The 18,494-nt window shown below is 45.5% G+C and overlaps 3 protein-coding genes across 3 annotated transcripts; all 3 read right to left on the reverse strand.

Annotated features, from left to right (window-relative positions):
- Positions 1 to 239: 239 nt before the first annotated feature.
- Positions 240 to 1,991, reverse strand: LOC146302182 (tripartite motif-containing protein 5-like). The gene is made up of 3 exons (XM_084697881.1): positions 1,766 to 1,991; positions 961 to 1,080; positions 240 to 253 (listed from the first exon to the last, which is right to left on the reverse strand). Exons 1-3 carry the CDS (start codon positions 1,989 to 1,991, stop codon positions 240 to 242), a joined length of 360 nt encoding a protein of 119 aa, XP_084554007.1.
- Positions 1,992 to 2,935: 944 nt separating this feature from the next.
- rab33a (RAB33A, member RAS oncogene family) lies at positions 2,936 to 5,822 on the reverse strand. Its single transcript, XM_084709116.1, has 2 exons — positions 5,320 to 5,822; positions 2,936 to 4,424 (listed from the first exon to the last, which is right to left on the reverse strand). Exons 1-2 carry the CDS (start codon positions 5,590 to 5,592, stop codon positions 3,975 to 3,977), a joined length of 723 nt encoding a protein of 240 aa, XP_084565242.1. The 5' UTR covers positions 5,593 to 5,822; the 3' UTR covers positions 2,936 to 3,974.
- Positions 5,823 to 6,223: 401 nt separating this feature from the next.
- On the reverse strand, positions 6,224 to 17,081 carry LOC146302184 (matrix-remodeling-associated protein 5). The gene is made up of 8 exons (XM_084710082.1): positions 16,993 to 17,081; positions 16,601 to 16,869; positions 15,331 to 15,460; positions 14,883 to 15,121; positions 14,470 to 14,621; positions 10,509 to 14,060; positions 9,007 to 9,958; positions 6,224 to 8,639 (listed from the first exon to the last, which is right to left on the reverse strand). The coding sequence occupies exons 2-8, from the start codon at positions 16,837 to 16,839 to the stop codon at positions 6,734 to 6,736; spliced, it is 7,170 nt and encodes a 2,389-aa protein (XP_084566208.1). The 5' UTR covers positions 16,840 to 16,869; positions 16,993 to 17,081; the 3' UTR covers positions 6,224 to 6,733.
- Positions 17,082 to 18,494: the final 1,413 nt, after the last annotated feature.

Genomic DNA, 18,494 nt, shown 5'->3' on the forward strand with positions numbered 1-18,494 from the left:
AAAATATTAGGTTAGCTAAGTAAAAATTTATCTTCACACCTTGACAAAATGTGTCACTTGATTCTACGCATGTGAAAATGCCAGAGTTGGCAGAGTGTAGAGTTGGCTCTACAACAGTAGAGATGCAAGGCATGACAGATCCAGTCTACCGGACTTCAATATCATAAACATTTTTTTCCTAAAATAACCACTCACCTGCAAGCACCAACAGTACTAAACATCAGTGATGGAGAGTTTGGTTATCTGTACTTAACTGGGGATGGGTATAGCTCAGTGGAGCATTTTATCAAGAGGTTTCAGGTCCAAATCCCCCTATTGCTTTAGATAAAAGCATATTCTAAATAAATACATTATTAGTGGTCTCTTTCAACTTTGATTTCACTATGTTTCCAAAAGAAAACATGTATTGCATTACAACCCTTTATTTCACCCTCCTTTGTGATATATTACATAATTACAAACTAGAAATATTTTGGGGTGTATTTTTATGTAATGATTAGTAGACCTATTTCTGTACTATGTTTGTGTTCACTTGCCACAGAACACAGAAGGCCTAGACAAACACTTCATATAGCTCTTACAGTTGAAAAACATATTTATTTGTGCAAGTGTGTACTATGAATCAATTTCACAAATAAAGACAATTGATTGTTAGGTTTAACAGGATTCACAGAACTAAATCAATAAGAAGATCCAAAAGACATACTGAAGTTGTAACAAAGTACAACTTTGCTTTACACCTGTACTTGTGCATCTGTCAAATGTTTCTGAACATCCTACCTAATCCCATACTGCAAATCCTCGTGTACATTTTAAACCCTGTTGTGTTTCTGAACCTCCTACCTAGTCCCATACTGCAAATCCTCTTGTATATTTTAAACCCTGCTTTAATTACCAACAAAACAATAACATTTCCGTAGAAGTATCCAAAGGTATTAAAAATACCATCTAAAGCGGTACAAATCACAGTGGTAAGAAGCTGGAGGCAGGATGTGATGAACCACAGACACAGGAGGAGAAGAGAAAGCAGGGTAGGTGCGAGCCACCACAGTCCTTGACACAGGCCGAACAGGAGTCCGACTAGCAGCCGCACACACCAAAATGGTAGAAACAACAGCAACCAAACTCCTTTAACCACAGAAGAATCAGCACCTTGGGTGTCCTTTAAGAGGGAGAACTCACACGTACGCACACACACACACGCACACACACACACACAAACAAATACCCAGTTCAGCAGACTGCTCTTTGTATTTTGAATTCTATAAAATAATAAAATAGTACCTGTTGTTGTGGATGAATCCAGAGTTTTTGATGGGCTTCATTTGAAGAGTCCAAATGCTCTTTCTTATCTATGGTCTTCCAAACAATGGCCACTGGTGAAGGAACACCACTACAAATTTCTGTTGTTCGGAGACTAGGCTTGTTATTTACAGTAATGGGAAGTGTCATACTGCATACTCACAGAAGATTGCAGTGAGTGGAATAATAAGCAGGAGCCATTTTTGACAATGATCAAAGGTAGGTACACATTGCTTAGGGTGAGATGTCTGTAAGGTAGCCTGGGAATGTCAAAATGAAACTGAAGCTTAACTGTTGCATTGTAACACAAGGCAAAGATCATCAATTGAGAACTTTGTACTATTATGAGAACTTCAGAAATGTTCAAATATATTAGTTAGAGGTATTTAAAAAAATTGTATATATATATATTTAAATATAAATTAAATGAAGATTTAGATTCCTCTCACCTCTGATTCACTACTTACTTGATCCTGGAGTGTATTTGCAATGTTGGACAGACGATAGTTCCTGATAACATTGCTGCTGCTTATAAACTCTGTTCGACACTCTGGACAGCGATAGTCTTCTCTTATTCTCACATCATTGATGCAAGACAGACAGTAGCTATGTCCACATGGATATTGGTGAGGGTCTGTCAGGGTGTCTAAGCAGATGACGCAAGTCAACTCTCGCTTAACACACTCCATTGCAAAATATTCACTATTATATAATGAATCTAATACTACAAGAACCAATACAGAATCCAAAACCAATTATAATACCAGTGTCACACACTGTAACCTCTACATCCAAAGACAAAGAGGACAACGACCCTCCACCACTTCGGCCTACTCTACCCTCTGCTATCAACAGTTAGTGCTAGACTTTCAACCGCAGTAAAGCACTGCACCAACTACTTGTTTGAAGTTGGATTAGCCCATTGCAGATGCGGGGAGGTGAGGGTGGGGAGAGTGGAGGGGAGAAAGAGAGAAGTTTGTTAAACACTTAAGTATTCTTATGACAGCCATTGACCTGATTCATTGTTGAGTGCTAAAGATGCACAGTGGTTACATATACCTGTGTGTGTAAACAGACATGGAATAATAAAGGGAAAATTATAAATACTTCAGCCTTCACTGAACATGTCATACATACAGACCCTACATAACCTGCCGCATAGTTTACAAATATTTGACTGAAGATGGTGACTGAACAACCTAGATTCATTGAAGAAGTTGGGTAAACAATTTAAAGAAGAACAAGACATGATATACCTCTGTAAACTCCAGGAACAGGTATGTTTAACATCCATGTAGACATTTGTATAGCTACTAATGCAAGTGATGAATACAGTGCCCTGGTGTTATTTTCAATGGCCACAAGATGGCAGCAGTTTGCCTTCTAAGGTTCTAGGCTGACATCTTGTGGTGAAAGGAAATATCCATCATTCAGTTTGTGCTGGAATGACCCTGCAATGCTGAGCCCCTGAACTAGTTGGATGATGACTAACTTGATATATATATATTTTTTACATATTGAAATTTCAAGAACAAGATAAAAAGACTATTGGGGTCAATTAACTCCCAAATAAATCTAAGATATGGAAATCTGAATTGGATAGAATTGACTTTGTCTAACTTTATTCGAGTAAATGGAAACACTATTCACAAATAGCAGACCTTGGTTATGAGATACTTGTATCTAAATAGTAGATATCCACAATCTGCCCTTAGGCTTTGTAGTGTAACATTTTCCAATACGATAAATGCTATCAATGCTATCAATAAATTCTTACATGCTATCAATTTTAAGCAACTTCAAAACACATTGAATTGACATGTCTTGTTGAATATTTAATTTTGAGCCACAGACAGAAGTCACATTGATTTTGAGAAGACTTCGAGTCTGGAATATGATGGATGATACAATAAGTGAACAGATAACTCCCAAGACAGGTAGAACTACACAGCCCTGCAAGCAGAGAAGACTCCAGTAGCCATTAGGAAGAGGGAATATAATTAGTGTGAACACAAACAGAAATAGGAAAATTGCTTCCTGACCCCACGAGATTAGCCATACAGCAGGGTTATCAAAAGTATTGGTCATGTTATAATGATGAAAACAAATGGCAAAGATGACAGATAATATGGAAAAGACTGCACAGACATGTTAGTAATGAAAAGTCAAATGTTGCACATTCTGAGGAGTCCCTTTATGATGTTGTACAGTATAGTCTGTGAAACTGCAATACCGATAGCAAAAATGTAAATGTTCAACTCAAAAGGTTCATAAATAACATTTTTATAACAACTAGATGACCTCTCTCAAGGCTTTTGTAGAAACCGAAAGCAAAGAACAACTTTCCATGTGACTGCATTATCTGCACAAACAAAAGCCATAATAAAGCTGAAAAAGTTAAAGGGTGAAAAAAAACATCAGTAGACTTAATTCAGTTTCATTTAAAATTAAACGTGGATACTGTAACTGCAGGCAGATTCTCTCCAGAGACACTAACATTAGTACCATTTCTCAGACGCTGTTCATGGAACGGTCAGATTGTTCCATTCAAGTCACAGGGTAATACTGAAATAGGAAGTGTAGCCATGGCAGCAAGGGTTTCACAGTGCAGGGCAGTGGAACCTCCACATAGTACAGTACCCCCCCCCCTACACACACATACACCCTCCTCCTCAACAAGGGCAATTGTTTTTCACATCTTGTGTGTCCTGCGAGAGCCTCACCCTGCCGTCCTCCCTCTCCACATCCCTATAGAGCAAGGACTTCTGGGCCTTAAGGCGGCACGCCAGACACATGAAGATAGAGTCCACATTCTGGCTTTCCTTGGGGTCTTTGGCCGACGTCTCAAACAGCAGCATTCCGTGGGCGTCTGCAAACTTGAGGGCTGTGTTGGAGGGCACCTGGATATGCTCCGTCAGATCGCATTTGTTGCCCACTAAGACGCGTGGCACGGCCGATGAGACCCGATGCCCGTTGCACTCCTGGATCCAGGTCTTTAGGTTCTGGAAGGAGGCCATCTTGGTGACGTCGTAAACAAAGACCACGGCGTGGACGTTGCGGTAGTAGTGTTCCACCATGCTCTTTCTGAAGCGCTCCTGACCTGCCGTGTCCCACACTTGTACCTGCGGAGGCAGAGAGCAGAGGGAACCATGACCAAAGAAATTATTTATTATATTATTTATTATTTACATGATCTAAAGTTGTATATTCTACTGACACTGCTCAATAACAGAATGCACTGTGATCTGCTGGATTAAGTTAAAAGCAACCCTATCTACCCCCCTACATTCTCTGGACATGTGTAGAGATCTAGGATTTACAAGTTACACAGCATTACAGCTACTATATCAGACTTGACATTATTTAAAGGAAATATAACCATGGCATTGTTATGGTGAATGTAAATGTTTGTAGCTTTATGCTATTATTTCCATGGGAATAGGGAGAGACATTCATTTACATTTGGACATGAATGCCACATTGATTTAGCTGTTAAGCCGGGTCAAAGCATACTCAAATACTTTGAGCTTTATAACATGGTTGGTTGCTCTTATAGGATTGAGTAATTCTGGGCAGGGGGTAAGTACAAATGGGGGAAGAAAAAATAAAAAATTACAAGAACTACTATCTAGGATATGTAGTCTCTGCATTTTGATATAGTCTATAATGACTGTAGATTAGATATGGCAAGTGGGTAGTCAGGGGCGTTTAAAGGTTGCAGACTCAGTGTAGTAGGAAGTAGGAACCAGCTGACTGTGATCTGGGCAGATGCAAGGGGCAGTTGAACTGATGATTTGTTAAGATTTCATTTGATCTATAATATGCTGCTATGTCATTGATATAACTGCAAGTCATTGTTTCTTAATAATAGCCAACGATATGGCAACATCAAATCAATTGTCTATGATTATAACATGTTTGTTTCCTTGACGTAGACCGAAAGAATATAGGTTTCAGCAATATAAACAACATTTCTATAACGCAAACAAAGACTGGCCTTGTTACAATCCTCCATACCTTAATTTTTTCGCCCTCTATCTCGACGGCTTTCTCCCTGAAATCCACACCGATCGTCGCTTCTGTCTTCTCAGGAAAGCTTCCCCCGGTGAAGCGGAATGTGAGACAGGTCTTGCCGACATTTGAATCCCCGATTACTATAATCTTAAATATTCTAGTTTGAACGCTTAAATCTAACGATGTGCTGAGATCCATAGATGATGTGAGGTTTGCAATTCTCGAGTTTCCGGTTGCAGCCGTTGCTTTGTCATTCTCAAGAGATTCATTTGCCATATTACGTTAAAATGATGCATACAGTTGTGTACACCGACTGATCTCGAGGATGGGGGAAGGTGAGGTAGGGCAACAATAACAGCGCTCCCTGACGAGTCGCCTGCACTCTCCTGAAAGAATATTATCTAAAGAACAGCCTTGCTCACTATTTCAAAAGTATGTTTGAAACTAAGAGAAGAACAAAAATGGCAGTTTTTTGTAAGAATGCCATAACGCATGATAAATAGCAAAAACTAATATTTCTAGCACAGGTTACTTGTGATTTACTTTTTTAATAAAAAATAAAAAAATGAAAAAAGACTGGCATCATCCTATTTCTTTAGAACGTAAACCAATACCTCCACATCTGCAAAGCTTATTTGGGTGATCCGCAGGCCTTTGTCGAGATTTTGTGATGCAGGTTGACTACTGTTGGTCCAATTCATGTCTCCTCAAAACCGAGGAGAATTAGTTGCTGTGTCCATTTTGATTAGCACTTGTGAACAATTCTAACATTTGTGTCTCACAAAGCTGTCCCCTGCTCTCACTGTGAAAGGCCTGATTGTTCTGAGTGGTCAGCATCAAATCCCAAAGCATGCCCCAGACTGAGATCTGCACAGTTAACAGAGAGCATATACACACTGGAAGGATTCACATTTATTGCGTGACTAATGTGAAGGGACACTAAGCACCTGTAACATGAGCAGAATAATTGTAAAAAACACAGATGTATGGTTATACTCAGAGAAAACCAAGTCTACTGTCCATTGTCAATTCAGTCGCCACTGAAAAGGGAGTGTACTTGGCATAATAAGTGTTAAGGAAACCGGCTCCATAAAGTTTAAAACAGTATATAGTTATTTATTTACAAACTTTATAAATAAAAAGACAATAAGATATCTGAAGGCACACTAAACGTTCATTGGAACCACTTTATGTGGGTTCAGAGAGTTGATATGTTTGTGAATAATCATAGCTGAAGTTTATTTTCACACCTTCTGTGATGTTCGTGTCAAAATCTTCACTGCCTCTAACATGGACATGAATGTCATGGTTATGCAATGCAATGTGGACCTACATTGCTCTCCAGAATTCGAAATACATTGAGATATCATTCTTGGAGATTGCTTAAAGGTCTTGTTCACTGTTTAATACCACTAACTCAGATCACTTGCACATATGTGGCTTTGAAGTCAGTTCCCAGCGCATTTTTAGCGTTGCATTTGTAAATCCCTGAGTTCATAAGTCCTGGATCCTGGAGGACCAGGCTACCGTCCTCCGCCATGTGGATGCCTCCCTGGGCAGTAAAGCGGTTGTTGGGCACCAGGGTGGTACGCCCAGGCAGAGTCCAGGTAATATCGGGTTTGGGTATGCCCGCTGCCACACAGCTCAAAGTCACTGGCGTTCCCCTGTTCACTCTAGTGATGGAAGCAGGTGCACTAGTTATTCGTGGGGGGTACACCATCACTGCGACAGGGTAAGACAATGTGGAGGAGCCAAATGTGTTTGTGGCTTTGCAGACATAAGTCCCTCTGTCAAAGGTGGCAATCTCTCTGAGCAGGAGCGTACCATTGGCCAGAAACATCACTCTTCCAATCGACTGGGTCTTGTCAAGCACCAAGCCATTCGGGAGGGTCCATGTAATGGCAGCCTGCGGCCAAGCATCCACAGTACAAGGCAGGTTCAGACTGTGGCCGTAAGTAATCTTCATACCCCCTGTTGTGCCACGGATGATTGGCTTCCTCCCTGCCTCTAGGGCGTAACGCTTCTCTGCAAGTCCGGCCACGTTTTTAGCCAGGCAACGGTAGACACCTTTGTCGGTTGCCACTGGCCGGGAGATACGCAGAGTCCCGTTTCCCAGGTAATGGGTGAAACGTAGGAATTTTGCACCAGGCGACATGGCTGTGCCATTGGGTAGGATCCAAACAAACTCTGGGTTTGGTTTACCGCGGGCCGGGCACTCCAGCACGACAGGACCTCCATCTTGTTTGATGGGCAAGATCTCAATGTTGGGCATTGGGAAGCTTGGCTTTTCGGCTAACGATGCCACCTCCAGGTCCACAGACAGGCTCGCCTCGCCGAATTGGTTCTTGGCTAGACAGATGTAACGCCCTTCATCACTCTTTCTCAACCCTCTCAACTCCAGACTGCCGTTTTTGTGAACCTGGAAGCGCCCACCCATGTAAGGGCTGGGCAGAGAAAGGCCATACGGTGTGGTCCATGTGAGATGGGGCTCTGGTTTGCCAGTGGCTTTACAGTCCAGTAGGGTCGTCTGGTAAGAAACAGCCAGAATGTTCCCACTGCTCCTCCCACCTTGTTCGTTGATATGGGGCGCTCTTGTCTCTACCTCCAGCTTCACGTTCTTCACATCTTCTCCAACCGAATTCCGTGCCACGCACGTGTATTTCCCTTGGTCGGCTGTGCTCACCTTTTTAATCACCAGGGTCCCGTCAGGCAGTATCAGGTACGTGCTGGTGTAGGTGGATATGACATCATTGTTTGGGGCGAGCCATACGATGCTTGGAGGAGGCTCCCCAGTTGCTAGGCAGGCCAGAGAGGCAGACTCTCCCAGTCTGGCAGTGAGTGAAGACTGGGCCCTGGTGATCCTTGGGGCCTCTGGACCGACCTTGACACTAACCTTTCTCTCGTCCTCTCCCAGCTTGTTCTTTGCATAGCAGGTGTAGTCCCCTTCGTCCTTTTTCCCCATCTGCTGAAGCAGCAGCGTCCCGTTGCCGAAGATGACGTAGCGACGTGAGCGCGCGCCGCTGTCGTCTGACTGGAGGGCGTTGTTGATCATGGTTCCGTCTGGCAGGCTCCAGGTCACCTCTGGGTCGGGGAGGCCGGAGGCCACGCAGTCGACCTGGAAGTTCTCCCCGTAGGTGACCCTCTTCTGGGCAGCGCCCAGGTGTTCGATCCTGGGCGGAGTCATCAGCACCTCCACCTGGAAGAGCTCCATGTCGTCTCCGTTGGGCCGCTGGAACATGCACAGGTAGCTGCCGCCGTCCAGCTCGGTCAGCTGCAGGATCCGGAGGGTTCCGTTGGGAAAAGCCCTCACTGGTCTCTCAGGACTTGAGGGATAACAGAAGCAGAGACATGTTTAAGGTACACTCCATTTGTTAGTTATGTTCATGTTTGTGCAAGGTTTATTTACTTATGACATGATTAAAAACAAAATGATTTATGGACAGCATGTTGGTTTCTGAGAAGCTGTCATCCCATTGATGTGCATATATTAGTTTGGAATATGACTATGAATAAATATGGACAGAAGCTACAGTGCTATTTCTGAAGGGCAGATAATGATAAGGTTTTGACCCTGACATGCATAGTTGAGTGTTAATATGCTAAATTGGCTGTCTGATAACCACGTTGTTTCAAATCAGTATCAGCGACATACTTCATCTGAATAACAAATTAAAAAACACAATTCTGTACCTGTAACGATGTTCCAATATCGTTTTCGATGGCAGTTGCCAGACTGTGCCTCTGGGAGAGCCCGTGGACTCAGGGCAGTGGAGGTAGACAGTGGACCCGTACATGGCCGTGACCTTGTGCTGCTGGGTGGGGCGTGAGACCACGTGCCGTAGTGAGGGGGAAGGAGAGAGGGGCGGCTGCCTCAGGTCGGGCTGGTCCCGCCTCACTTCCAGATTTAAGGTTCTCTTAGCCACGCCCACAGCATTGGTGGCGGAACACTCGTACTTCCCGGCGTCGACCGGCAAGATGTTCCGGATGTAAAGCGTTCCATTGGGGAAGACAAAGAGCCGGCGGCCGAGAAACTGGGATGGCTTAACGTGCACCCCAGTGGCTACAGTCCATTTCAATGCAGGCATTGGCTCTCCTTTTGCAGAGCAATGCACAAACACGCTCTTCCCCGGCTGTATGGTAACGCTCTCGGACCCACCCTCTGTAATGGTGGGGGGAAGGGCAGCTACGTGGACGTGATAGGTTACCGTGTCTGCTCCCGCAGCGTTGCTGGCAATGCACTTGTAGTCTCCTTTATTGGAAAAGTCAGCTGATTGGATCCTTAGGGTTCCATTAGGGAGGAGCAAGGCCCCCATCCGGTTCATATTTACGCCCAAATCTCGCACAAATGTCCTATCGGGAAGGATCCAAGAGATCTGAGCGGGGGGTTTTCCTGAGGCAAGGCAGTCCAGACTTATTGACTTTCCCAGGTAGACAGACACCTCTGTGAAGGGTGGGGTGAGGATCCTGGGAGGTTGGGTCAATACAGCCAAAGTGACAACCATCCGGTCTGACCCAAATCTGTTCTGTGCTGTGCAGAGGTACTGGCCCCTGTCCTGGAGCTGGACAGTTTTAATGACAAAAGTCCCATTCTTGAGGACCTCAAACCTCGGTCCGTGTCTGGTGTTTGCTGGGATGGTCGCACCTGTTGATGAGAGAGAAGGCAGGAAAGAGGAAAAAAAAAGAGAGAAGAAAGAGAAACAATGATTTAGTTCCATGTCGTAAATGTGAATGTCGTAAAGAGGCCTTGTCTATGGTTTCCCAAGGAAATATCGTCCTAGTGGGGGTAACACTTATGCACGACTGGAAACTAAGAGGGTACTGTGGCTAATGTCCTTTAGCTGTGTGCACAATATAATAATAATCAGGCCTCTATGTTCTCAAAATGCCTCTGTGCTCTTACTTGGGTGTAGGGGGATGCAATTACTAAGATTTACTAAGTCATGTTTAACAGAAGGAGTGGAGTCAGAAGGCTGAGTCGGGCTAGTAATCAGAAGAGTGCCGGATCGATTCCCTGCCATGCCAAATGACGTTGTGTCCTTGGGCAAGGCACTTCACCCTACTTGCCTTGGGGGGAATGTCCCTGTACTTACTGTAAGTCGCTCTGGATAAGAGCGTCTGCTAAATGACTAAGTGTAAATGTTAACAGTAGTATTAAAGTCTGTGCTCGTCTTCAATGCTAGTGTTTGCTGTACCTGTGGAGACCTTGGTCCAGGATAGGGCCGGAGCAGGGTCACCAGACACCTCGCAGGACAGGAACACATCGCTTTCGGCCAGAGCAGACACACTGACGGTGTTCACCGTGGTGATCCGGGGTTTCCCCCCGCTCCCCATCAGGCCTGGGAACGGCAGCACGCTCCCCTGCTTCTGAGGAGGGCTCCAGCGGCCGTGGTACCAGTGGCTGCCGTGCAGGATGCTGGCCGTAGGGTGCAGCCTGGGGAGGGGGGGAGACATGGTGGCAGGGACAAGCCAAGAGAGGTGGGTGGGGGTGGGTATAACCGGCAGCTTAGGACGAGGGGTAGGGTGGACCACCCTGGGCCTGGGTGTGACTCGCTTTCCCAGTTGGGCGATGCGGTCGAGCTGAGCTTGCCTGTATCTGTTCCGGAGCTTTGAGAGCAGGAGGAGGTCTCGGGTTTGACTGATGAGGGGGGTTTGGGGGGTCAGGGGGCCCTGTGGTGCGGCGAGGGGACCCGAGGAACCAGAGATAAAAGGCGTGGGCTTGACAGTCTCAGCGGTGATTTCCGGTCGATTGGTCACCCATGACCCCTGACCCCACAGATGGGGGATGGGCCGGGGTCGGTGTGTGCCGACAGGAAGCAGGCCCTCCTGAACCCGTGACCCCCCAGGGTAGTGGAAGGATGGCTTTTGTGGTGTGTGATAGGGGGAGCGAGGAGAAGGAAGTGTCTGGCCCCTCCTCTGGTTGTGCTGGTGCATCCAGGGGTGGACTGGAAGGGGCTTGTGGTACCCAGGACTCTCTGTTGTCGGTTTAAAGTTCTCCTCCACCTCTTTTTTTCTGTCTCTGTTGGTGTGGAAGTGTCTCTGTAAATCTTGCCTAGAAGGATTATCATGCGTTATTGACGTCTTGGGAGGTGTGTCATCCTCCTTGTGTCTTGATGGGAAGGGGGACTCATGTTTGTTCATCATATACGTCTCTGGGTTCTCCGCCGTCTTGCTGTCTGACACATCAAGGTTTCTCAAGACAGATGTTGCCATTGTGACAGTATGATGTAAAGGTGGGGGCTTGAAGTTCATTTCATAATTGAGAGTAGGGGATGGCGTTGTTGTGGCTAACTGTGGTATTATTTGCTTTCTGTTATCTGTCTGTTTGACAACCTCCTCCTCAATGGAGCTATCTCGGCCTTGTTCGACTATGGACACCTTGGTGGTTGGTTCTGGTCTGATATGAGGTTCTGGTGTGGGGATAATGTCTGGCCTGGAAACATGTAGCCTGGTAGAGATGACACTTTCCTTACCCACTGTAGATTTTACGTGAATTATATCGGGTTTACCAGTTGCCCCGAGGGGTTCGTTGTCATCATTACCCTCCTCTTTATCATTGTAAATTGCTAAAGTTGATACAGGCTTTTTATTACTGTCCACTCTTTTGGAATGGCCTGATTCATCTGGATTCTGGTCGTCCTCCTTTGACGTTGCTTCTGTTGTCGTTGTTGCTGTGGGTACAGTTGAAGGTTGCGGGAGGATCCTCTGGGGCTTGTTTGTTGAGGGTTTTAAAGGATGGACTGGTCTCAGTGGTGGTCTCCCACGTCTGTAAGGGGGCCTGCGTCTGTTTGTCCAGCCAGGAGGCATTTTTGGGCCCATTCGACCCTCTCCCACATGCTTGTCCTTGGTCCGTGTGATTGGTGGAGTTTGAGTGACAGTTACTACTTTACTTTTCCTTTTAGTAGGAGGTTTACTTGTTGTATCAACTGTTTCCATAGTGTCCTTTTCAGGGTTTTTTTCTGGCGGAGGGCTAGTTGTAGTAGCAGCAGTAGTTGTAGTAGCAACAGTAGTTGTAGGAGCAGCAGTTGTTGTAGGAGCAGAAGTAGTTGTAGGAGTAGTAACAGTGGTTTCAGTTGTCATCCTAGTTGTTGTTTTGGTTGAGGGCACTGTCAGTGGTGGTGCTGTCGACTGTGCAGTTGGAGCTTTGGCATTAGCTTTAGCAAGAATCTCAGCCCAGCGGTTTGGGTCTAGCTCCTTCACAGATTTATTTGGTTTCCTCTTAGTATCCTTTACTCTTTTCCCTTTCATTCCAGGACGTAAACCGCCTCCGGCATTCCTCTGCTGTCCGCCGCCCAACCTTTTGGGAGACTGCGTGGTGTAATGGCGTATGATTTCCTGGAACCCTGACCCCTCTCTATCCTCCTCCTCCTCCTCCTCTTCTACCAACAGGAGAACTTTTCCTCTCTCTGTGTCCACAGCACCTGTCTTTTCTTCCTCTCTGTCCTCCATGACAACTAACAGGTGAGAGAGCATGTCCACCCCATACAGGTTCGAGGCCACACAGCTGTACTCCCCTGCGTCTTCGTGACCCACCTTTCTTATCAGGAGGGTGCCGTTGCGGGTCACTGACACCTTCCCAGCCTGCTGGGAGGGCAGCAAGGCGTGGTGGTTGGGCAGGTACCAGTTGGTGAGGCTGGGCAGGGTGGAGGTCACGGAGCAAGGCAGGGAGAGGGACTCTCCGCTCTTCACAGTCATCTTCTTCCCGTTGAGAGCATTGGGGCTGAGGAGCCGCTCCTTGATGGTCAGCCTGACGGGCACTACATCCACCCCCACCTGAGAGCGCACCAGACAGTGGTACAAACCGGCATCCGACACGCTGGCATTGCCAATCACGAGTCCTCCTCTCTCCGACACGGCCATGACTGCATTGGAAGCCTCCAAGATTGAGAGGTCGGGGAGCATCCATTGCACCGTCGGTGACGACACAGAGCTAATGACATCACACTCCAGATTGACCTCCGACCCCTCCAGGATGGTCTGGATCCGCCCTTCACTCCCTCGCTGTATCAGTGCCCAGGAGGAAGTGATGTCGTCTATGCCATCTTCCTCTTCCTGTTGCCCTCGACCTCCGACATGTTTGAAGATGACAGTGGTGAAGTCCAGCACTAGTTTCTTAGTTGTGGTCTGTCGTCTGTTAAGCTGGAGCGTGACTCGAGGCTGAAGGAGCCAGGCAGGTTTGGCCATGAGATGCCCCTTCAGGTCAGTGAAGTAGGGTGAGTCCTCATTCACTGCCTGAGAGTACTTAAATGTGGTTTGGTTGGTGTCTTCCCTTTGTGGGCCTCGTTCTAGAATGGCAGGGCTCTCGTAGTAGTAGGCCACCAGCCTCCACAAGTTCTGCAACGCGTCCCTGTCGATCTCACACTCGAGAACGCTCACGAGCGTCACGTTGACGGACACCTCGCCCGGCGAGCGGAGGGGTTCCCACGACAACGAACTGCTCTCACTGGGACGCTGGACGTCACACTGGACGTGCGCCGTGTTCCCGTGGCTGTCGGACAGGACGACGGTCAGCGCACCCAGGGGTTGTTCCAGGTCGCGGGTGTATGGAAGGTCAGGCTCTGAGTCGTCCTCGTTCCACCCAGGACTGTCCCACTGCTTGAGGGGGGACTCGATGGAGGGCCGCATGCAGGGGAGTTTTTCTGTGCCTAAACCCAGGATCTGAGTGCCGTTGAGGGGCTGAGGAGAGGAGCAGGCAGCACATATCTCGTTGGAGCCCGACTCACGTTCCTTTTTACACTTGATAACACCTAGGAGAAAGAGATGGAAACACAAACAGTATATTTCTGAGAAGAGTTTTTATGAATACAAGTCACTAATTATTCATGTGATTAGGTTCAAGGGAAGTTTAATGTTATGTGCATAAAAATAAGATAATCATTCAAGCTTGTCATGACATTTTCTTCATTTCGGTTGAGGAGACAATCATAAACATGGTGACGCATTGTAAACAGAGAACATGCAAAGAGCCCCTTCACATGGTCCTAATTATACATGTTTAGTGAAAACACAGTGATTAATTATTCACTTATGCTGTGTTGCAGACCTTACTAAACAGACCCAAGCACTCTACATCAATTAAATGAATTAACGGTGGATGAAAGGACTATGATGCCACTTGTAAATGAATGGAGGGTAGTATGATGAATCCGTCCTCACCCTCATGTTTGGAGTTCCACTCTAGAAGCCAGTGCAGCTGGCAGTCACAAGTCCAGGGGTTTCCATGTAGGGTGAGCATCTCCAGCCTCGTCAGAGGCTGCAGCACTGCAGCCTGGAGATACTGCAGATGATTGTCTGACAGGTGGAGATGTCTAGACATGAAAACACACTTGAAAATAAAATGACTTTAAATTTCACAGTGGAAATGTGTTGAAAGATTGAAAAACCTTTGGTACATTCTCACAGTTTCAATTTGGTCTCTTTTTAGTTTAAGTTTAAAGCTCAGTGAACTATTGGTTGGTGGAACTCACAGAAACTCAGTAGAAAGGGTTCTTACAAAAATAAAATTGTGCATTGGATATGGACCAGCAGCCCTTGTACAGCTATTCCAAATTCATGTCTACTGTACCCACCGCAGACCAGAACCCCAGAAGGTGCCCAGTATTGAGAGTGTCACAAAGGTGTGAGGGTGGAGGTCTGCCAACTGGTTGCCTTCCAGCTGAAGTAACTTCAGGGAGGTGAGGCCGGTGAAGGAGTAGGGTTCGATGAAGTTGATGATGTTGTGGTCCAGGTGAAGACGGACGAGGCTGACCAGGCCCTCAAGCATGCCTGGGGTGACTGTCTTCAGCTTGTTGTAGCTTAGTTTCAGAATCTATGTGGGTGAAAGAAATACTTTAGAAAAATAACTTTTAATATTGACAGATTTTGATCAGCAAAGTCTATGAGAGACTGAACATATTGAACTGAATGAGCGTGATAAGAATGTGTTCTCTTGTATTCTTAGGCACAACATAGAAACAGTTCTTTATGTTGTTTTGTTTTCTTCTAATGACAAACAGCCAAGGTCAAAAGAGGTCTGACCTGCAACGACCGAAGACTGTAAAATGCTCCTTGCGACACAGTCGTGATGTCGTTGCCATGAAGCATGAGCATCTCCAGCTGGCGAAGGTGTGTGAACTCTGACCCCTCCAGCGCCTGCAAGCTGTTATAGCTACACACAGGAAACACACCGTTAGCAGTAACGAGTAACGATGTGTAAACAACAACACAAGTGAAACATGTTTAAACAAGTTAAAACAAGTCGCATCAAGTTTCGAATGGTCTCAAACACCCTCCATGTTTTGTTTTTTTATGTACAAAACTCCAAAGATAATTTTGCCATCAACTTCACTTAATTAGTGTTCTCAAAATACACTTTATCTGCTTTAACATACAGCAATCACCAGATGGTGTTCCATAAAGTTAGATTATAGCTTTTCTATTTTAACCATTTTAACCAGAATGATATTTCTTTCAACATCCCACCATAAAATGTATTTTTTATGTTTTCATCCAAAGCAACTCACAGATGGGAATTTTAACCTGCAATTTTTTTTTTATCTGCAGTCAAATGCTCTACCTCTAAGCTATTCCTATCCCATGAGTAAAAGCTTTATAAAATAGAAACCAAGTTGTGAGCCCAAAGAATTCAAATTCCCTAGACATTGAAAAGATAATGTAATCCATTCTGTGGGCTCAAGGTATTTATAATACACTTCACTAGTGTGACCCATTCCAACTCCCGTGTGTAAACAGTTTGGCAGCTTAAAGCACCCTACACTCTACATCAACCGCTATTGCACACCATTTATTTTTATAATATCGGCACTAATCCAACTTCATATACCGCATGAACGTTTTGAAGGTCATGTATTGTTTAGCTTCAGTACAAGAACATTCTTTAGCTGATTCAAGTAGGTTGTTATCAGTGAGCTTAAGAGAGCTGAAGAACTTCATCAATTCTCTACCTCAGTGCCAAACCCATGTTATCCTCCTGTTACCCCAAGTAACCAGATAACCTACATGTGATATTTTAACTAAGACTTTGAAAAAAGCGGATAACATCTGCGTCTGATGATGTCTGGACTTCAGATCAACTGACATAAGAGATTCTAGGTCCAGTTTTGTTCAGTCACATGGGTACAGTACAGTCACCCACGCCACATCTCACCACATGTATGAAGTAACCTCATTGGAGACAATATTCTCCTAGCTATGCTGCATAGACTCCATTTCAGAAGTCTCACACTTTTGAGGCACTAGTAAATATTCCAGCACTGCACATTCATTCATTTGTTAATTTTTCTCATACCCCAAGTTCACTCTCTCAGTGTCCTTGGGCAGGTTGCGTGGTGGGGAGGTGAGGTGGCGGAAGGTGCAATGGACCTCCTTTTGGCCGGGGCAGCTGCATCTCTTGGGGCAGGAGGGCAGGGCCTGGGCCTGGGCCTGGGCCTGGGTGGAGACCAAGGAGGAGAGCAGGGAGAGAGGGGAGAGGAGCAGTAGGAGCCAGGCTGCCCTAAGCTTGGAAACCAGGACACCCTCAGCAGACATGATGGGCCTTTCTCACGCCATCACCACTACCTGCAAACACACATACACACACGTCAACTCCGTAGAATACAATTACTGCAGGTATATGCCGGTATCAGCATTTAACAAAATGCACAGCAATAAATTCATGCACAAGTCTGTGCTGGTACATACTGAAGAGCTCAATTATCCTTGAAAAAAGAGATCTTCGGAGAGTAAAACTGATGACAACTTCAGAACCTCTCCAGTGCCAGATTATTCACCTGCAGGGCAAATAAAACAAGGAAGCATTTTTGCCAGCTCAGTGGGTTGGCTTGTTGTAAAATGCTAGTGTTATGATACCTTTGGAAACTTATAATGATGAAATTTGGGATTTTAAGACAAAAACCTCAGCTTCCAAAAAACATTGAAACACTTTTTGCTGACTTTTACAAGTCTCCCAACTGACTCATAACATAATACTTGGAGGTATTTGGGACCTTAGCCTGAACAAAATATTTGATCTTGATGGTAAAAGGCTAATAGATGCATGTCTGTGTGTGCCTGTGTCTGTGTAGAGGGAAAGCAACCAGGATACCATGAATTATCAGTCTGTCATTAGTATGATAATGACCAGGGATAATGACCTAGGCCGGGGCCAAAATAAGCCTGTTCACTTCCTCTCTTCCTGTCGCACACGCACACACACACACACACACACAAACACACGCGCACACACACGCACATCCACTACCTTCTCCTGCTCCCTCCAGCTGCTTGTTGAATTAGACCCTAGCTCTGAGTGAAGGAAACCCAGCAGCATCGCCAGCCAGTGCTGGCAGCCCTTAAACTGGCCCCCTTAGAGCCCACATGGGCTTTGACACAATGCAAGATGGTATGTAAACAATTAGTTCCCCATTGGGTCTGGGTATGTTTAGGGGCTGTTTGTATAAGTACATTGCATCATGTACTTTGGGTGTTCTCAGAACATACACTCGGTTCAATAGGATCCCTAAATTCTACACCTCAAGGTAGCTTTCAGACGCTTTTGTTTCAGTATGGAGATTCAGTGTACTTTCAACTTGATCTCTACTACACACCTGAGATCAGGTCATGCTCCAACAGGAATCTTATTTAAATGTTGATTGCCTTTGCGAAATAGCAGTTTTGTACGTGCTTGTGTGAGTGAGCTTGAATACTCTACATGTGTACAAGTGTGGTATGTTACGAACCAAAGTGTACCCAGTGACTTGTCACAGGGTTCAAAACAGGTGAGTGTAGTCTGATAAAGAACCCGTCCCTCTCCTTTTTGATTGGTTTAACATGTATTCATGTCAGACCTCATGAGAGGGGCTTTCCCTTAGCTACAAATCACCAGGAACTGTCAAAACTCTGTGAACGACCTATATACAGTAGAGGGGATCTCACTCATACCAAAATCAGATGTTCTGTAAGCGTCCGAGTCAAGACAACACAAGTCCTATGAGCAGACAGCCATATTCTTCCCATGTGAAATACGCCGGGCAGGGCAAGGTCAATACATCTTTTACATTCATTTGGATCAAATTAAAGCAAATCAGGACTTTGAAGTTATTGTTTAGGAGGTTCGGTTTGAGAGAAATCGTAAAGTTCACGTGACTGGCTGTAAAATGTAAGTGGTCTTTTTTGTCCCGTGGACAAGGTCAGTTTCCACTGTA

This window comes from Hypomesus nipponensis, chromosome 1 (assembly GCF_054491055.1).
Source record: "Hypomesus nipponensis isolate SF chromosome 1, ASM5449105v1, whole genome shotgun sequence".
NCBI classification, from domain to species: Eukaryota; Metazoa; Chordata; class Actinopteri; order Osmeriformes; family Osmeridae; genus Hypomesus; species Hypomesus nipponensis.

Coding starts and splice junctions, on each gene's coding strand:
- LOC146302182 (XM_084697881.1), bottom strand. CDS start 1,991: ATGGAGTGTGTTAAGCGAGAGTTGACTTGCGTCATCTGCTTAGACACC. Junction 1,081..1,765: donor TACACTCCAGGATCAAGTAA/GTAGTGAATCAG, acceptor TGCGGCTGCTAG/TCGGACTCCTGTTCGGCCTG.
- rab33a (XM_084709116.1), bottom strand. CDS start 5,592: ATGGCAAATGAATCTCTTGAGAATGACAAAGCAACGGCTGCAACCGGA. Junction 4,425..5,319: donor TAGAGGGCGAAAAAATTAAG/GTATGGAGGATT, acceptor CTGCCTCCGCAG/GTACAAGTGTGGGACACGGC.
- LOC146302184 (XM_084710082.1), bottom strand. CDS start 16,839: ATGTCTGCTGAGGGTGTCCTGGTTTCCAAGCTTAGGGCAGCCTGGCTC. Junction 15,461..16,600: donor ACTGAGAGAGTGAACTTGGG/GTATGAGAAAAA, acceptor TCCTGTGTGTAG/CTATAACAGCTTGCAGGCGC. Junction 14,061..14,469: donor GTGGAACTCCAAACATGAGG/GTGAGGACGGAT, acceptor TCTTTCTCCTAG/GTGTTATCAAGTGTAAAAAG.